A 14,234-nucleotide genomic window follows, 5' to 3' on the forward strand; every position below is an offset into this window, starting at 1 on the left:
TGCCGCACACCTTATTGACATGTTCATTCCAAGACAAAGTATCATCCAAACACATACCCAAAAAGTTTGTCTGCTGGGACTCTATGACACTATTATTAGAAAAACTAACTGTAAGAGGTTGTTTCTGAGCATTCCTATTTACAAACTGGATGAACGTTGTCTTTTGTAAATTGACATTCAAATTATTCTGATTTAACCAGGCTACAATGCTTTTAATTGTATCATTAATGCTCATATTATATGAGCTCGGGTTATTACAGGGAATGACGACGGACAGGTCATCAGCAAATAGAGTACATTTGAACCTCGTTACATTTGGTAAATCGTTAATGTACAGTAGGAACAGTAAAGGTCCCAAAATACTACCCTGAGGGACTCCGACACTATTAAGCTTAGTGGACGATTGATAAGCAGTTACTGTTTTGTTAGAATTGATTTGTAGTATCTCCACAAACTGAGTCCTATCATGTAAATAATCTCTGAGCCAGTCATTAACGACTCCCCGTATGCCGTAGAGTTCACATTTTGCCAGCAAGGTTTTATGGCAGACAAAATCAAAAGCCCGGCTCATATCAAAAAAGATTGCGGCTACTGGCAAACTCTGGTTCATGTACTGTAATATGTCATTTGTTAATGTGTATGCCGCTAAAGTGGTTGATTTACCTTTCTGAAAACCAAATTGTTCCGCTCTAATTAAATTAAACTTGTTTAAGAATGAGGTTGCAAATAGACAAAAAACACAGATCAATACAACAAGATGGCCCTTACAGGGCGACTCGCGGTCACCAAGCATAAGACAAATCAGGTTTATAAAAGTTTGAACGCGTGCGACACCGATCAGTAGCGCCCAAGTATACGACCCGCTAACAGTGTCCGTGTCCGCTCGGGAAAAAATCTTAAATAATCAATTTTGGTTGCAAACAATGGTCTCTTACAGCATAAAGTGGTGTGGCAAGTCTTCTAATACTTCTACATGTAAAAAAGATGGAACAACATTCCACAGTTAAGTCAAATTAATTATTTTGTTGAATATTGTTTATTGTCCGCGGAGTTCATTTATACTGGTCAATATGGTTGTGCTGAGCGGCGCCGAGGCGCGTCCATCCCTCTTTACCGAGTTAACAATGTGATATGCTATCCCTTTCACGTAAACGACTAGGCATGGGGCCATGTTAGTTTATGTCTGTTGCGGGAACTTCGTACTGCCGTTCGTACCATTTGCTACCATTTTATGAAATATAAAAGAAAGCAGATTTGTAATAGTGAATAATTATCTAGAATCTGTAGAGTCTGTAGTGGTATTTAGTTCATTGATTAGTTTAGAATATTTAGTTGGTTATTTAACTTAGTAAACGTAAGTAAAAATGCACAGTTTAGTTATTAGTTACTAGAATGATTTTTATTGAGATGCTATCACAATTATCATCCTCCTTGCGTTATCCCGGCATCGGCATTCGCCACGGCTCATGGGAGCCTGGGGTCCGCTTTGGAAACTACTACCAAGATTTGGCGTAGGCACTAGTTTTATGAAAGCGACTGCCATCTGACCTTCCAACCCGAAGGGTAACTAGGCCTTATTATAATTTAATTATAATATTATAATTTGTTGCAAAACAAATTCACCACAGTACTAGTACCGGTTCCATTGTCTATAATAGACATGTCCCATTCCCATCCCTACTGCTAATCATAAAGGCGCGCCATTATTTGAAACGACCAATGGCAGCACCGTGCGCGCCCGCCTCACCCCGCAAGGATTGGTGATTTGCGTCTCGAACAATATCGCTTGCATTTGGCTTCTAGTGGGGTGTTCTGTGACAAAAAACAATAGTCATTTGTTATACAAGAGTGCAAAGTTGTATTTTAACGCCGAGTGTGGAATTGAAAAACTCGCAAGCTCAGGATTCTATTCTCGAACCACTCGCTTCGCTCGTGGTTCATCTATAGAATCCTTTCGCTTGCTCGTTTTTCAATTCCACACTCGGCGTTAAAATACAACTTTGCACTCTTGTATAACAAATGACTATTGTTTTTTGTCTATTTGCAACCCTAGGGCGGACAATACTGAAGAGCCATAGTGGTTGTGATAACCAGCGAACTGTAAATTAAAATCTTGATGATAGGAAAAAAAAATAGTTTTATTTGTTTAGCACAACAGATACATTAGGCGAACATATTAGAAGAGGCAGATCTTTTGTTCCTATGGAAACAATAAACAAAAATGGTTTGAATTAAGAACATTTCTTTTTAATATCAATGTTGCCAACAGCCAAATATCAAATATCTTTATTTTGCATAAAATATGGTATACAAGGTGGACTTAATATAATTTAGGACATGCATATTTCACCAGCAGCTGGCATGCAAAAAACACAAACATAATATATACAACTCTAGTTTTCTAAGCGAAATTTTGTAGGTACATGTCAATTCTTATAATTCCCAAGCTAATAAATATTCAATATGTCATACTTAAACTAATTTCAAATTACAATTGTCCTAGTCTTTTAATTATATCTAAAGTAGTCAAAAAATTCATCAATTGAATAAAAACATTCCTGTACCAACCAGCTTTTAAGTTTACGCTTAAATACATTTAATGGCAAGACTTTTAAATCATCTTGAAGACAGTTATAAATTTTTATCGCCATACAATAAGCGCTCTTTCCATACAAGACTATCTTTTTAGCTGGTATGACGAGACGATTTGGATACCTCGTGTTAAACCTACAAATGTCCTTATAAGTAGTAAAGAGTTCGGGATGCATTCTGACAAACAAACAAATTTCATATAAATACATGCACGGCACGGTCAGAAGTTTCATACTTGTAAATAGAGGCTTGCATGAGGTCATTAGGTCCACGTTGCAAATAGCTCTGATACACTGTTTCTGTGCTAACAGGGCTTGATGAGCATAACTAGAATTTCCCCAAACTAGAATACCATATCTTAGAATAGAGCAAACATAGCCATGATATGCCTGTAATGCAGTCTCTTTATTACTAATTTTTGACAGCTTCCACAAGGCAAAAGCAAACGAGTTTATTTTGCCGCACACCTTATTGACATGTTCATTCCAAGACAAAGTATCATCCAAACACATACCCAAAAAGTTTGTCTGCTGGGACTCTATGACACTATTATTAGAAAAACTAACTGTAAGAGGTTGTTTCTGAGCATTCCTATTTACAAACTGGATGAACGTTGTCTTTTGTAAATTGACATTCAAATTATTCTGATTTAACCAGGCTACAATGCTTTTAATTGTATCATTAATGCTCATATTATATGAGCTCGGGTTATTACAGGGAATGACGACGGACAGGTCATCAGCAAATAGAGTACATTTGAACCTCGTTACATTTGGTAAATCGTTAATGTACAGTAGGAACAGTAAAGGTCCCAAAATACTACCCTGAGGGACTCCGACATTATTAAGCTTAGTGGACGATTGATAAGCAGTTACTGTTTTGTTAGAATTGATTTGTAGTATCTCCACAAACTGAGTCCTATCATGTAAATAATCTCTGAGCCAGTCATTAACGACTCCCCGTATGCCGTAGAGTTCACATTTTGCCAGCAAGGTTTTATGGCAGACAAAATCAAAAGCCCGGCTCATATCAAAAAAGATTGCGGCTACTGGCAAACTCTGGTTCATGTACTGTAATATGTCATTTGTTAATGTGTATGCCGCTAAAGTGGTTGATTTACCTTTCTGAAAACCAAATTGTTCCGCTCTAATTAAATTAAACTTGTTTAAGAATGAGGTTATGCGTCTATAAAAAACTTTTTCAAATATTTTAGAGAAAACTGGAATAAGCGCAATCGGTCTAAAGTTTTCTACATTTTCTTTACTACCTTTTTTAAATAGCGGCTTAATTAAAGCTCTTTTTAGGGTTACAGGAAAAACTCCACTTATAAATGACATATTGATTAAATAGCAGAGTACTTCCGCGATCTCATGTTTGCATATCTTTAATACGTTGGTCTGGATATCATCATAACCAGCTGAATTTGTGGGTTTAAGCTCATTAATAGTTTTACAAATTTCGTTCTGATCAGTTGGCATCAAAAACATGCTTGCGTTGTTCGGTTGTATTAGTAAGTTGGCAGATGTAGGCATTGTAGAGATCTTATTAGCCTGGTCTGAATTTGTTAAATTTATATAAAAATCGTTAAAAGCATTCGCAATATCATTTGGATTTGATATATTATTATTGTTAACGGTTAATTTTTCGATGTAAGCATCACGTGATTGAGCAACAGTAGCGGTTTTAATTACATCCCACGTCGCTCTACATACGTTTTTTGATCGGGAAACATATCTTGCATTGGCACATCGTTGAGCTTGATGTATGCAACGTTTAAGAAGTTTTGAATAGTTATTAAACTTCTGCTTAGCATTTATATAACTAGCGTGTCCTCTTGGATATTTGTAATAGTTAAAACGTAAACGTCTCTTGGTTTTTACAGAGTTCATGATACCTTTTGTTAACCAATTACATGATTTAGATTTATTTGATATTTTTATTTTTAAGATGGGAAAACACAAATTATAGAAGAGTACAAACGTATCATGAAAGTGTTTGAATGCCACAGACACGTTACTTTCACTATATACTTCAGACCGTAGCCTTACCATGACTTTTTTGAGTTAAAAAATACGTTACGTTTTCAGTGAGAGTTACGGAAAATGTATGGAAAAACTGAACAGCGCTCCAAGCGGAAACGCTCACGTACTAAAATTTTCATCGGTACCATAAGTTATTAACGTGTTTACTCCGAGTTTTCAATACGTTCCTAACTTTACAGCTAAGGCGCTCTCTTTCTGATTGTATGAAGTCAATAGAACCAGAACTATTTGACAGTCTCTAGTGAAAACTCAATACTTTACGTGAGTAATCATTGACAGTCACTAGCGTAAAAGTAAACCACCAATTCACTGTGATGTGTCATTACTGTCAAATTATATAACAATCCCGCAACATTTTCTCGATTATATTTGCAATTTTAAATACAATTATGACTAATATGTATTAATTTATAATATTACGTGAAATTCAAGAACAGCTTAAATGTAGCAGTTAGTCAGTAGTTCGATAAAAAGATAAACCAGTGATGAAACGAGTGTTTGATACTTTTACAAAGGTAATGAGTTATATTTATTCATCATTTTGTACTGTTTAGCTACAGTTGAGATGATTATATTGGTTGCTTTCAGAAAAAGAAGATATTATTGAAAACAATATTTCCATGCCAGCCGTATGGAATTCAGCAAACCCAACGTAGAAGATTGTTCAAATTGATAATGATTGAGGCAGTTAAGAATCAACTGATTACCTACAGCAGCAGGCAGTACCAATTCATGGGCATGTTAGTTCCTCAATGCACAATACTTGTACCTGTAGTCACCATAACACCATATCTCGTGCGTATATATTAGAAGTGAACCAAAGGAAAAAACTTCAAAAAAATTATCCTATTACTAAAATAAAGTATCTCATTCTGTGACTTTGTTTATTTTGTAATATTCTTGAGTAACAGGCTAAGTATTTAATAAATTGATGTGAAACGAAAACTAAAAACCTAAAATTCAGCGTTTTTGTACATATCAAACATCAATTACAACGACATCGACATAGATAACGACAAAGTCTAATAACATTTTCCATTTATAGAACTTTTGAAGGCGATAAGCCATTATGGGGTGTATATGAAGATTATAATTTGATACAAAAGTGAGTAGAAAAAGCATTTTGAAACAAGTAAATATTGTATCTAATTTTTTGGCAGGGCACGTAGCCAAATGCACAAACGATTATGATTAACATCGTTATCGTAGCTTAGCTATCTCTATCACTTTTCCGTATTGACATGACAGAGCTAGACTGAATTTCGATCGGCGTTTAGCGCATAGATTGAAAGTCCATGGTTCAGCGTCAACGATTGACATTTCAGCTAAGTCCTAGTGTCAAAGTTGACAAAGCTAATATTTTTTTAAATTTATTGGGAGCATTGGCAACTTGGCAATCAGCACAAACATACAATATTTAATACAACATACAGCAGAAGAAACAATTACAGGAATAACAATTACTGTGTTAATCATAAAAGTAGTATTGCACATATTGAAATGCTAAACTTATGACTATTTAGTAACTACACAATACAATGTTTTATGAATGAAAAGAAGTATTTTTGAACAATTACAAATTATTTACAAAGCGCCAATAGTGTGGTGTGCATAATAAATTCATAAATTATAGGGTTTATGCCTACAGCCTTCAAGTTCATTTCCCGGTTCTTTGCTTGGCGGAAAATCCCAACAAACCCTAATAGGGATAGGGGTAGGGTTAGGGATAGGGATAGGGGTAATCGGTCGGCAATCTGTAATTGTAAGCAATAATGCGAGAAAGTACTTTTTACCTACCGACAATAGTGCCCAGATACGGAGCTATGTGAGTTCTGTTGTACAATATGTAATTTCCTCAGTGTATATAGAATACATACCTACTCGTACCTACTACCTACGCTGTGGTTGCTGTGTAACATTTGTATAACCACTGTAAGCATTTCTTTTTTAAAAACAATAGTAATATGAGTAATTGAAAAAAACGCAGACAAACGTCTGCATAGAAACCTACGGATCCAAATGAAAATTTTATTATTTGTATATGTTTGAATAAGAATTCTTTTAGTACGCGAGCGAAACCGCGGGCAAAAGCTAATTCTATATAAGATGCTATGTACCCTTTTTCTGTAAAAAATATTTCTATTTCTTTACTAGTTACTCAAGAACATCACAAATAAACAAAGTCTATTAATGAAATACTTTATTTTAGTAACAGGATTATTTTTTGGAGTTGAGGTTTTTTCCTTTATTGGAGCACTTCTATACATATACCTGTGATGATCATGGCCAATAATACCATTAAGTGCATCGCGGAACAAAAACACCTATAAATTGGTACTGCTCCCCCTCTGCTGCCCTACAGTATTATTAATAAACATGGAGTAAAGTAGTCGTAACTATAATCCGCGGTGTAACTCATGATTAGTGAAATTCAGTATTAATAAATGCAGAGTAAGCAGGGAGTATACTAATCAGACTTTACTCTCGGAGTAAAAGTTAATCCTAGGTACCACATAGTTTAACGACTGAGTAAGCATAGAGTAGCTGTCTATTTTGACGTTTCTTTGTAATCTATGGCTTTTTTCGGCTTTACCATAATTACCATCGCATCGCGTGTGATTTATCTGTTGTTCAAAGAAAATGGAGAGAGATTATTTTATTGACGATTTAAGGGATTTAGATGAATTAAATGAGGTGGGGAACTTGATGCCATTATTCAGGCATGTAAAATTTTATAAAATACGTAAGAATCCACTGGAAGAACTTCAGGAAAAGGATTTTAAATCGAAATACAGATTTCATCGATCTACTGCATGTTTTATCATCGACATGGTGAAAAATGACCTAGCTGGTGATTCAAGAGGTGGCTTTATACCACCCCATCTGAAAGTTTTGGCAGCAATTAGAACATGGGCCCGTGAAGAGGTAAATAGACAATCAATTTTCAAATTTATATCAATTTCATCTTGGGTATATTCAGGGGCGTGTACCTTCATAATTATTTTTAATTAAGTATCTTCATAAATCTTGTTTTTAATTTGTAACCCAGTGTTCTTTTTTGTCAACAGTTTCAAGATGATGCAGGAGATATTAGTGGAATGAGTCAGCCAACAATATCACTTATATGCAAACAAGTTGCCTTGGCTATAGTTGCTCAAAGAGCTCAGTGGATTAAAATGCCACAAACTGATGCAGAGCAGAATAATGTGATTGCTGGTTTTTATTCATTGTGTGGGTTTCGACAAGTGATAGGGGCTGTTGACTGCACACATATGCGAATTCCAAAAGTCGGTGGAGATGTTGGACAGTACTATATAAATAGGAAAGGATACAGTTCAATAAATGTGCAAGTGAGTTTTTAGTACCTAACCTAGTCACCAATATTTCCTAAATAAAATAAATTGATAGATTGAATAATCGCCCATCTGTTACTGCTGCACAGACTGGTATTTGACCCAAAAAGTTGGCCAAAATTATTTTAAAGTTCCAATGGCCTCCTAACCATTTGTTATTAAGATTTAAGGGTCAAGAAGGTAAAATAAACCGGCCAAGTGCGTGTCGGGCCACGCTCAGTGTAGGGTTCCGTAGTTTTCCGTATTTTTTTTTTAAACTACTGAACCTATCAAGTTTAAAATAATTTTCCTAGAAAGTTGTTATTAAGTTCTACTTTTGTGATTTTTTTCATAATTTTTACACATATGGTTCAAAAGTTAGAGGGGGGGACACTTTTTTTTCGTTTATGAGCGATTATTTCCGAAAATATTAATATTACCAAACAACGATTTTAGTAAACCCTTATTCATTTTTAAATACCTATCCAACAATATATCACACGTTGTGGTTGGAATGAAAAAAAAAATTGTCCCCACTTTACATGTAGGGGGGGTACCCTAACAAAACATTTTTTTCCACTTTTTATTTAACCATTTTGCCGGCGTGGTTGATATATATATTGGTACCAAATTTCAGCTTTCTAGTGCTACCGGTTACTGACATTATCCGCGGACGGACGGACGGACAGACAGACATGGCGAAACTATAAGGGTTCCTAGTTGACAAATTGAAAGTTGAAAGACATTAAATATTATATTTCAACTTTTATTAGTTATTTTCATCAAAGCTTACATTAGCTTTCTTCCAGGACATTTCTGTTTTATGTCTCTTGCTCCTGTCGCTCAACTCTAAGAAAGTCTTTTCAGGACGACCAGAACTGACTCCTGCTTTTGGTAGAGATATGCATCCTTTGAGCTACTCGATGCTGCTATCTAGGAATCTGGCACTTGTATTAAGAGCAGCTGTCCATTTTTGTTTAAACTAATGCTTGATGCGAGACAGTTTCAGCTTTATGTCAGCAATATTGTGGTCATTTTCCGTATATAGATTCAGTAATACTTGCTCCAAAAATTGCAACTTTTTGTTAAAAGTTGAGCTGTCTGAGCGTTCAATAATAGCAAATAAATCATTCCTATATAATACCCGGATTCCAGAAGAACCTAAAACACAAAAACGTAAAAATAAGTAAAATCTCATGTACCAAGTAACGAATGTGCTTACGGAAAAAAAATCACCAAAAATAGGCGGGTGCATTGGGGTGGCTATTCTGTACTTTATATTATAAAAGAAAGTCTATTCTTCAACATGTCATTCAAATGTTTGCTGGATAATGCTTGGTAACTTATTAAAAATTCCAATGTTCTTGAAAAACCTATCTTTTTATTTAAAATTTCCCGGTACTCACTTCTCAAGGGTATTAATGAAGAAAATCAATTAATATTTAAGTAAAATTTAGTGTTAAATAAAGTACATACCTGGTTCTTTGCAATCCATATTAGAAACCAACACAAAACGGGCCAATCAAGGAATAACAAATTTTTGAAAACAATGAAATTCGAGTGCATCGAACAATCACGCAGACGCTTTCGGCGAACGGTAATTTTCGACTAAGCCTACACGGGTGATAGATGACTTTAGCACGTGGTATTTTTTTTTACTAGGTGGAGGGGTTATTCTAGTTTTAAGAAACAATGGTTAAGAAGGGGTACGGCGTAAATAAAAAAAATGGATTTTGGCCAGCTTTTGAGGCTCAATACCTGTCTGTGTGCTGTTACTATGATGTATTAAGTATGAATATTGTTTCAGGTTGTGGCAAATGCTAATTTGGAGATTATGGATATAGTTGCTCATTGGCGAGGCAGTACACATGACTCTAGAATATTTAATGAAAGTCGCTTGAAACAAAGATTTGAGAGATCAGAATTTAAGGGCAGACTTTTAGGAGATTCGGGATATGCTTGTACACCTTATTTATTTACTCCTGTCCTTCGCCCTACTACAGAAAAGGAAGAAATGTATAACAAGGCACACATAAGGACCCGTAATGTAGTGGAAAGATGCTTTGGAGTATGGAAGCAAAGGTTTCAGTGTTTGCTGAGAGGATTTTCCACAAAATTGCAAAACACAAAATTATATATTGTTACATTGGCTGTACTGCACAATATTGCAATGCACAGGCAAGATCTAGAAGAAGTTGAAACAAGTGGTGACACTGATGACACTGTTCCAGTAACTCCAGCAATCAACACCTGCCTTAGAGGAAATTCTGTACGAGCAGCCTTTATTAATGAGAATTTTTAAAAATAAAAGTTTTAAGTTTACAATATATTTTTATTTTGAAACTCGTTCTATAAAAAATATATAATTAGACAAATTAACGTAACTTATACATAATAAACTAAGGATTGAGAACTTCACGGGCCTTTTTCAATTCCAAAATTTCCCTCTCTAATATGGCAGATTGTAATTTTTCTCTATGAATTTCCATTTTAATTTTGTGCTCTTCCTCAGCCATTTCCATTTTTCTTAAGTGTTCATCATCCTTAAGCATTTTGCTATGCCTTAGCATGTTGTTGACGTAGTCCTCATGGTCCTGTAATGACAAATAAATAGCTTTATTGATTGTGTTGTAAACAAAATCAACTCTAAATTAGTAGCAGTTTACCTTTTTGGGCTTCTTACTGCTGTGCACAATATTATTTGTTGGAATTTTTCGTTTTACGTCCTGCAAAAAAATAAAGGTTCATGTAATAATTTTCGAGCAGCGATTTGAAATATTGAAATAGACAACTACAATCATTTTAGCACTACATAACAAAAAACAAAAATATACATAATATTATTATTTAGCAAAGGTACCTTCTTTGCTAATTTAGTGCTCATATAACCACCTATATTTTTCATACATAGCAAATGACGACCGGTATGGCCTAGCGCGTAGTGACCCTGCCTGCTAAGCCGCGGTCCTGGGTTCGAATCCCGGTACGGGCATTTATTTGTGTGATGAGCACAGATATTTGTTCCTGAGTTATGGATGTTTTCTATGTATATAAGTATTTGTATATTATATATATCGTTGTCTGAGTACCCACAACACAAGCCTTCTTGAGCTTACCGTGGGACTCGGTCAATTTGTGTAAGAATGTCCTATAATATTTATTTATTTAAATATCAAAATCAAAATATCCCTTCCTTTTCAGTTAGGCTACGGTTCCACTGAGGCAGAGCAGAGCAGAGCGGTGAGGAATCAACCAATCATATTACTTCCGCTCCCCTCCTTCGCTTCACCTCCGCTTGACTGTTTTCAAGTAATATGATGGGTCGATTCCTCACCGCTCCGCCTCAGTGGAGCCGCAGCCTTACTATTTATATATTTACCTTCGCTGGAATTGAATCAACCTTTTTTGCAATTGGAGTCGCTACAGTGGCATCTTCTTGAATTATCTGCAAAATAATGTGTTATATCACTATCAAAAGCTACAACACACACACACACACACACACACACACACACACACACACACACACACACACACACATACTACATTGTACATTTCACAATCATATATAACATAAAACATAATATATACTATGAACAAAAAACAACAAAATAGTGACCTGGGCTTTTATTCCAGCTGTGTCCAGTAGTGGGAGACTTTGCTCCTTTTCTACATGTTTTGAATCCTAGAATAAAAATAATATTAAAGCCACAATTGATAAATGTTGACTTATCATGGACTGATACTTTTCATTAACTAAACAGTAATTTAATATGATATGTCTCACTTACAATGAGGGTTGGTTCTAATTCTCCAACAGTAACTCCATCCGAGTCATATATATTATGATCTATTAACAGCTCCGCAGGATTTAATAGGTCTTTTATTTCAATTATTGCCTCATTAGGAGTCGCTGGTCTTGCCCCACCACCTGTTTTGTTAACTTCCTTTTTAAAGGTGCTGCATGTCTTCCGTGCATTTATCTTCATGGTTTTCCACTGTATTTTTAATTGGTTTAGATCTCGAGATCGGCTATTTAATTCATTAAACCTAAAACAGTGTATCAATTTTAATAAATAGGTACAGTCTACCAATTTGATTTCTAGGCCACTCACAGTGACAATAGTTTGAGCTCCCTTATGACTGTTATACTAACAGTTACTTTGACAAGGTACAAAGTGGCTCAGAAATCAAATTGGTTGGCTGTACAGTTGGATTAAAATTCTATCTAAATGTACTGTAAATATTATAAATTATTAAAGATGGTAGAAACACCAGACAGGGCTTTAAAATAGTAGTAAAAGTAGATAATTATGAATAAATACCACGTGTTATTAACGATTCCAAAACATCCCATTACAGAGCATGGTTCTCCACCTACTCAGAAGGAAACTGCAGGCAAATCAAAATAGACCATGTACTTACTTAATATGAACTTGCTCCCATGCGTTAATTTTTAGTTTATTTGTGTTTGTATCTACGGATTTATTTTCAATAATTTGCGCATATTCCTTGAGCACGGAGCGAAATAACTGCTGAAATAATAAAAGACGCTATGTATAAATAACAGTTTCGGGAACAATAAAAAACACCACGCAAGTTAACCATCAACGTAAGTAATTTACCTTTTCTTCTTCATCCCAGTTAATAGAACGAAAACGTTTTTGGCTCATTGTAAATAAGAATGATAAAGTCAACAACAGAGAGTTACCTATAAAATTGTTAATATTTTCACCTAAAATCGCAAATCGCAACTAAACATTCAACACCAAACAAACGAAAATGACAGCCTGCCGTTGAAGTTTATACTAAATGTCATTGTTTAAATGACATCTTCCGTTCATTATTTCATTCCGTTGCTCACTCTTTTTACTTTTAAATTATGTGGGGTTGCCATAACATTCGTGTTAATCCCGTTGTAAGGAATGTATTGCTACTCCAAGGTTACTCCACGTTTATTAATAACCTTCTAATTACAAAGTTAATACTTAAGTACTCTCGTAGTAGCAAGTCCAATTGTAACGGTAGATTAACTTTGGAATAAGCGATTTTTATTAATAACACTGCTAAGGTTTTGAGTAGCGTAACTGCCAGAGTGCCACAGTATTAATATAAATTGAACCATCTTCCATGTTGACTGAATACCATACGGGTTTGTTCGGAAATATTGATTTCAATCATAGCTTCCGTCATCTTTCTGAAACCAAAAACTGCTTTGAGCAATATAATCATCTCAATTGTAAATAGTACAATATGATGGCCAAAAATAACTCATTACCTTATTTGATTTGTTCACTGGTTTATCTTTTTATTAAATTTTAGCTAATCTCGAATTTCACGTAATATTATAAATTAATGCAATATGTTAGTCATAATTTTATTTAAAACTGCAAATATAATTGTGAAAATTCCGTGTGATTTTTGTATAACTTGACAGAAATGTCACGTCAGAATGACTTTGCCTATGGTTTGAGGCCTACTACCGAATACCGAAGTTATCGACATGTGGACATGAGTCTCTTTTACTCTTATCAGTATAAAGTGAAAGAGGAAGAATCCCTCAGTGCGCCAACTTATGTACAACTAACTATATCTATAACAAAGAACCTTTTTGCTTTAAATGCATATACCTATGCCTTGATATTGGCTGCCTGATGATATGGTTACTGCCACCGGCCACCGCCACATCTCATCTAATAACTCATTCATATCCATCAATTTAAATATCAGTTGTATTATTTTACTATTTAACCACCGACGCAAAAACGACGGGGTGTTATAAGTTTGACTTGTCTGTCTGTCTGTCTGTTTGTGTGTGTGTCTGTCTGTGGCATTGTAGCTCCCGAACGGATAAACCGATTTAGATTTAGTTTGTTTAGCCAGCCATGTTTCATGAAAATCTGTCCACTATGTCGGGATCGGGGGTTTTTCCAACATTTTAATTAAGTATGTGGTTAGATTTTTAATCGAATGGTGCTCCCACACTGGCCCACCCTGTCTTACCGTGTTCTATAACGTTCTATAACAGCCAGTGTGAGAGCACCAGAAGAAAAATAAATGAGTGCCTTTTGTGATGTTTATTTAAATTAAAAAAGAAGCTCAGATTGTTTATGTAATACAATGCGTTGTATCTTTGTTTCTCTTATCCGATACAACATCCCAACCGATCTCTCCCGTCCCGTTCTCTGATGAATAGCCTACTTTACATCAGATAATTAATTACTTGTAACTCTATCCCTGGCTTAATTGTTTCGTTTCCGATTACGAT

The 14,234-nt window shown here is 35.1% G+C and overlaps 2 protein-coding genes across 3 annotated transcripts; one reads left to right on the forward strand and one right to left on the reverse strand.

The window, feature by feature from the left end:
- Positions 1-7,001: 7,001 nt before the first annotated feature.
- On the forward strand, positions 7,002-10,268 carry LOC125228705 (putative nuclease HARBI1). The gene is made up of 3 exons (XM_048133362.1): positions 7,002-7,559; positions 7,703-7,984; positions 9,774-10,268. The coding sequence occupies exons 1-3, from the start codon at positions 7,275-7,277 to the stop codon at positions 10,266-10,268; spliced, it is 1,062 nt and encodes a 353-aa protein (XP_047989319.1). The 5' UTR covers positions 7,002-7,274.
- Positions 10,269-10,308: 40 nt separating this feature from the next.
- Positions 10,309-12,781, reverse strand: LOC125229195. 2 transcript variants are annotated; one of them, XM_048133989.1, is made up of 7 exons: positions 12,592-12,781; positions 12,392-12,498; positions 11,758-12,016; positions 11,586-11,651; positions 11,346-11,411; positions 10,633-10,692; positions 10,309-10,560 (listed from the first exon to the last, which is right to left on the reverse strand). In XM_048133989.1, exons 1-7 carry the CDS (start codon positions 12,637-12,639, stop codon positions 10,366-10,368), a joined length of 801 nt encoding a protein of 266 aa, XP_047989946.1. In that variant the 5' UTR covers positions 12,640-12,781; the 3' UTR covers positions 10,309-10,365. The 2 variants fall into 2 exon arrangements, with proteins under 2 accessions (XP_047989946.1, XP_047989945.1); XM_048133988.1 differs by having other exon boundaries at positions 12,392-12,501.
- Positions 12,782-14,234: the final 1,453 nt, after the last annotated feature.

This window comes from Leguminivora glycinivorella, chromosome 8, assembly GCF_023078275.1.
Source record: "Leguminivora glycinivorella isolate SPB_JAAS2020 chromosome 8, LegGlyc_1.1, whole genome shotgun sequence".
NCBI classification, from domain to species: domain Eukaryota; kingdom Metazoa; phylum Arthropoda; class Insecta; order Lepidoptera; family Tortricidae; genus Leguminivora; species Leguminivora glycinivorella.

Excerpts from the sequence above, each read along its gene's own strand:
- LOC125228705 (XM_048133362.1), top strand. The coding sequence starts at position 7,275 with ATGGAGAGAGATTATTTTATTGACGATTTAAGGGATTTAGATGAATTA. Across the intron at positions 7,560-7,702 it reads GAACATGGGCCCGTGAAGAG|TTTCAAGATGATGCAGGAGA; the intron begins GTAAATAGACAA and ends TTTTGTCAACAG. Across the intron at positions 7,985-9,773 it reads ACAGTTCAATAAATGTGCAA|GTTGTGGCAAATGCTAATTT; the intron begins GTGAGTTTTTAG and ends ATATTGTTTCAG.
- LOC125229195 (XM_048133988.1), bottom strand. The coding sequence starts at position 12,639 with ATGAGCCAAAAACGTTTTCGTTCTATTAACTGGGATGAAGAAGAAAAG. Across the intron at positions 12,502-12,591 it reads ACTGGGATGAAGAAGAAAAG|CAGTTATTTCGCTCCGTGCT; the intron begins GTAAATTACTTA and ends TTATTATTTCAG. Across the intron at positions 11,652-11,757 it reads AATTAGAACCAACCCTCATT|GATTCAAAACATGTAGAAAA; the intron begins GTAAGTGAGACA and ends TTTTTATTCTAG.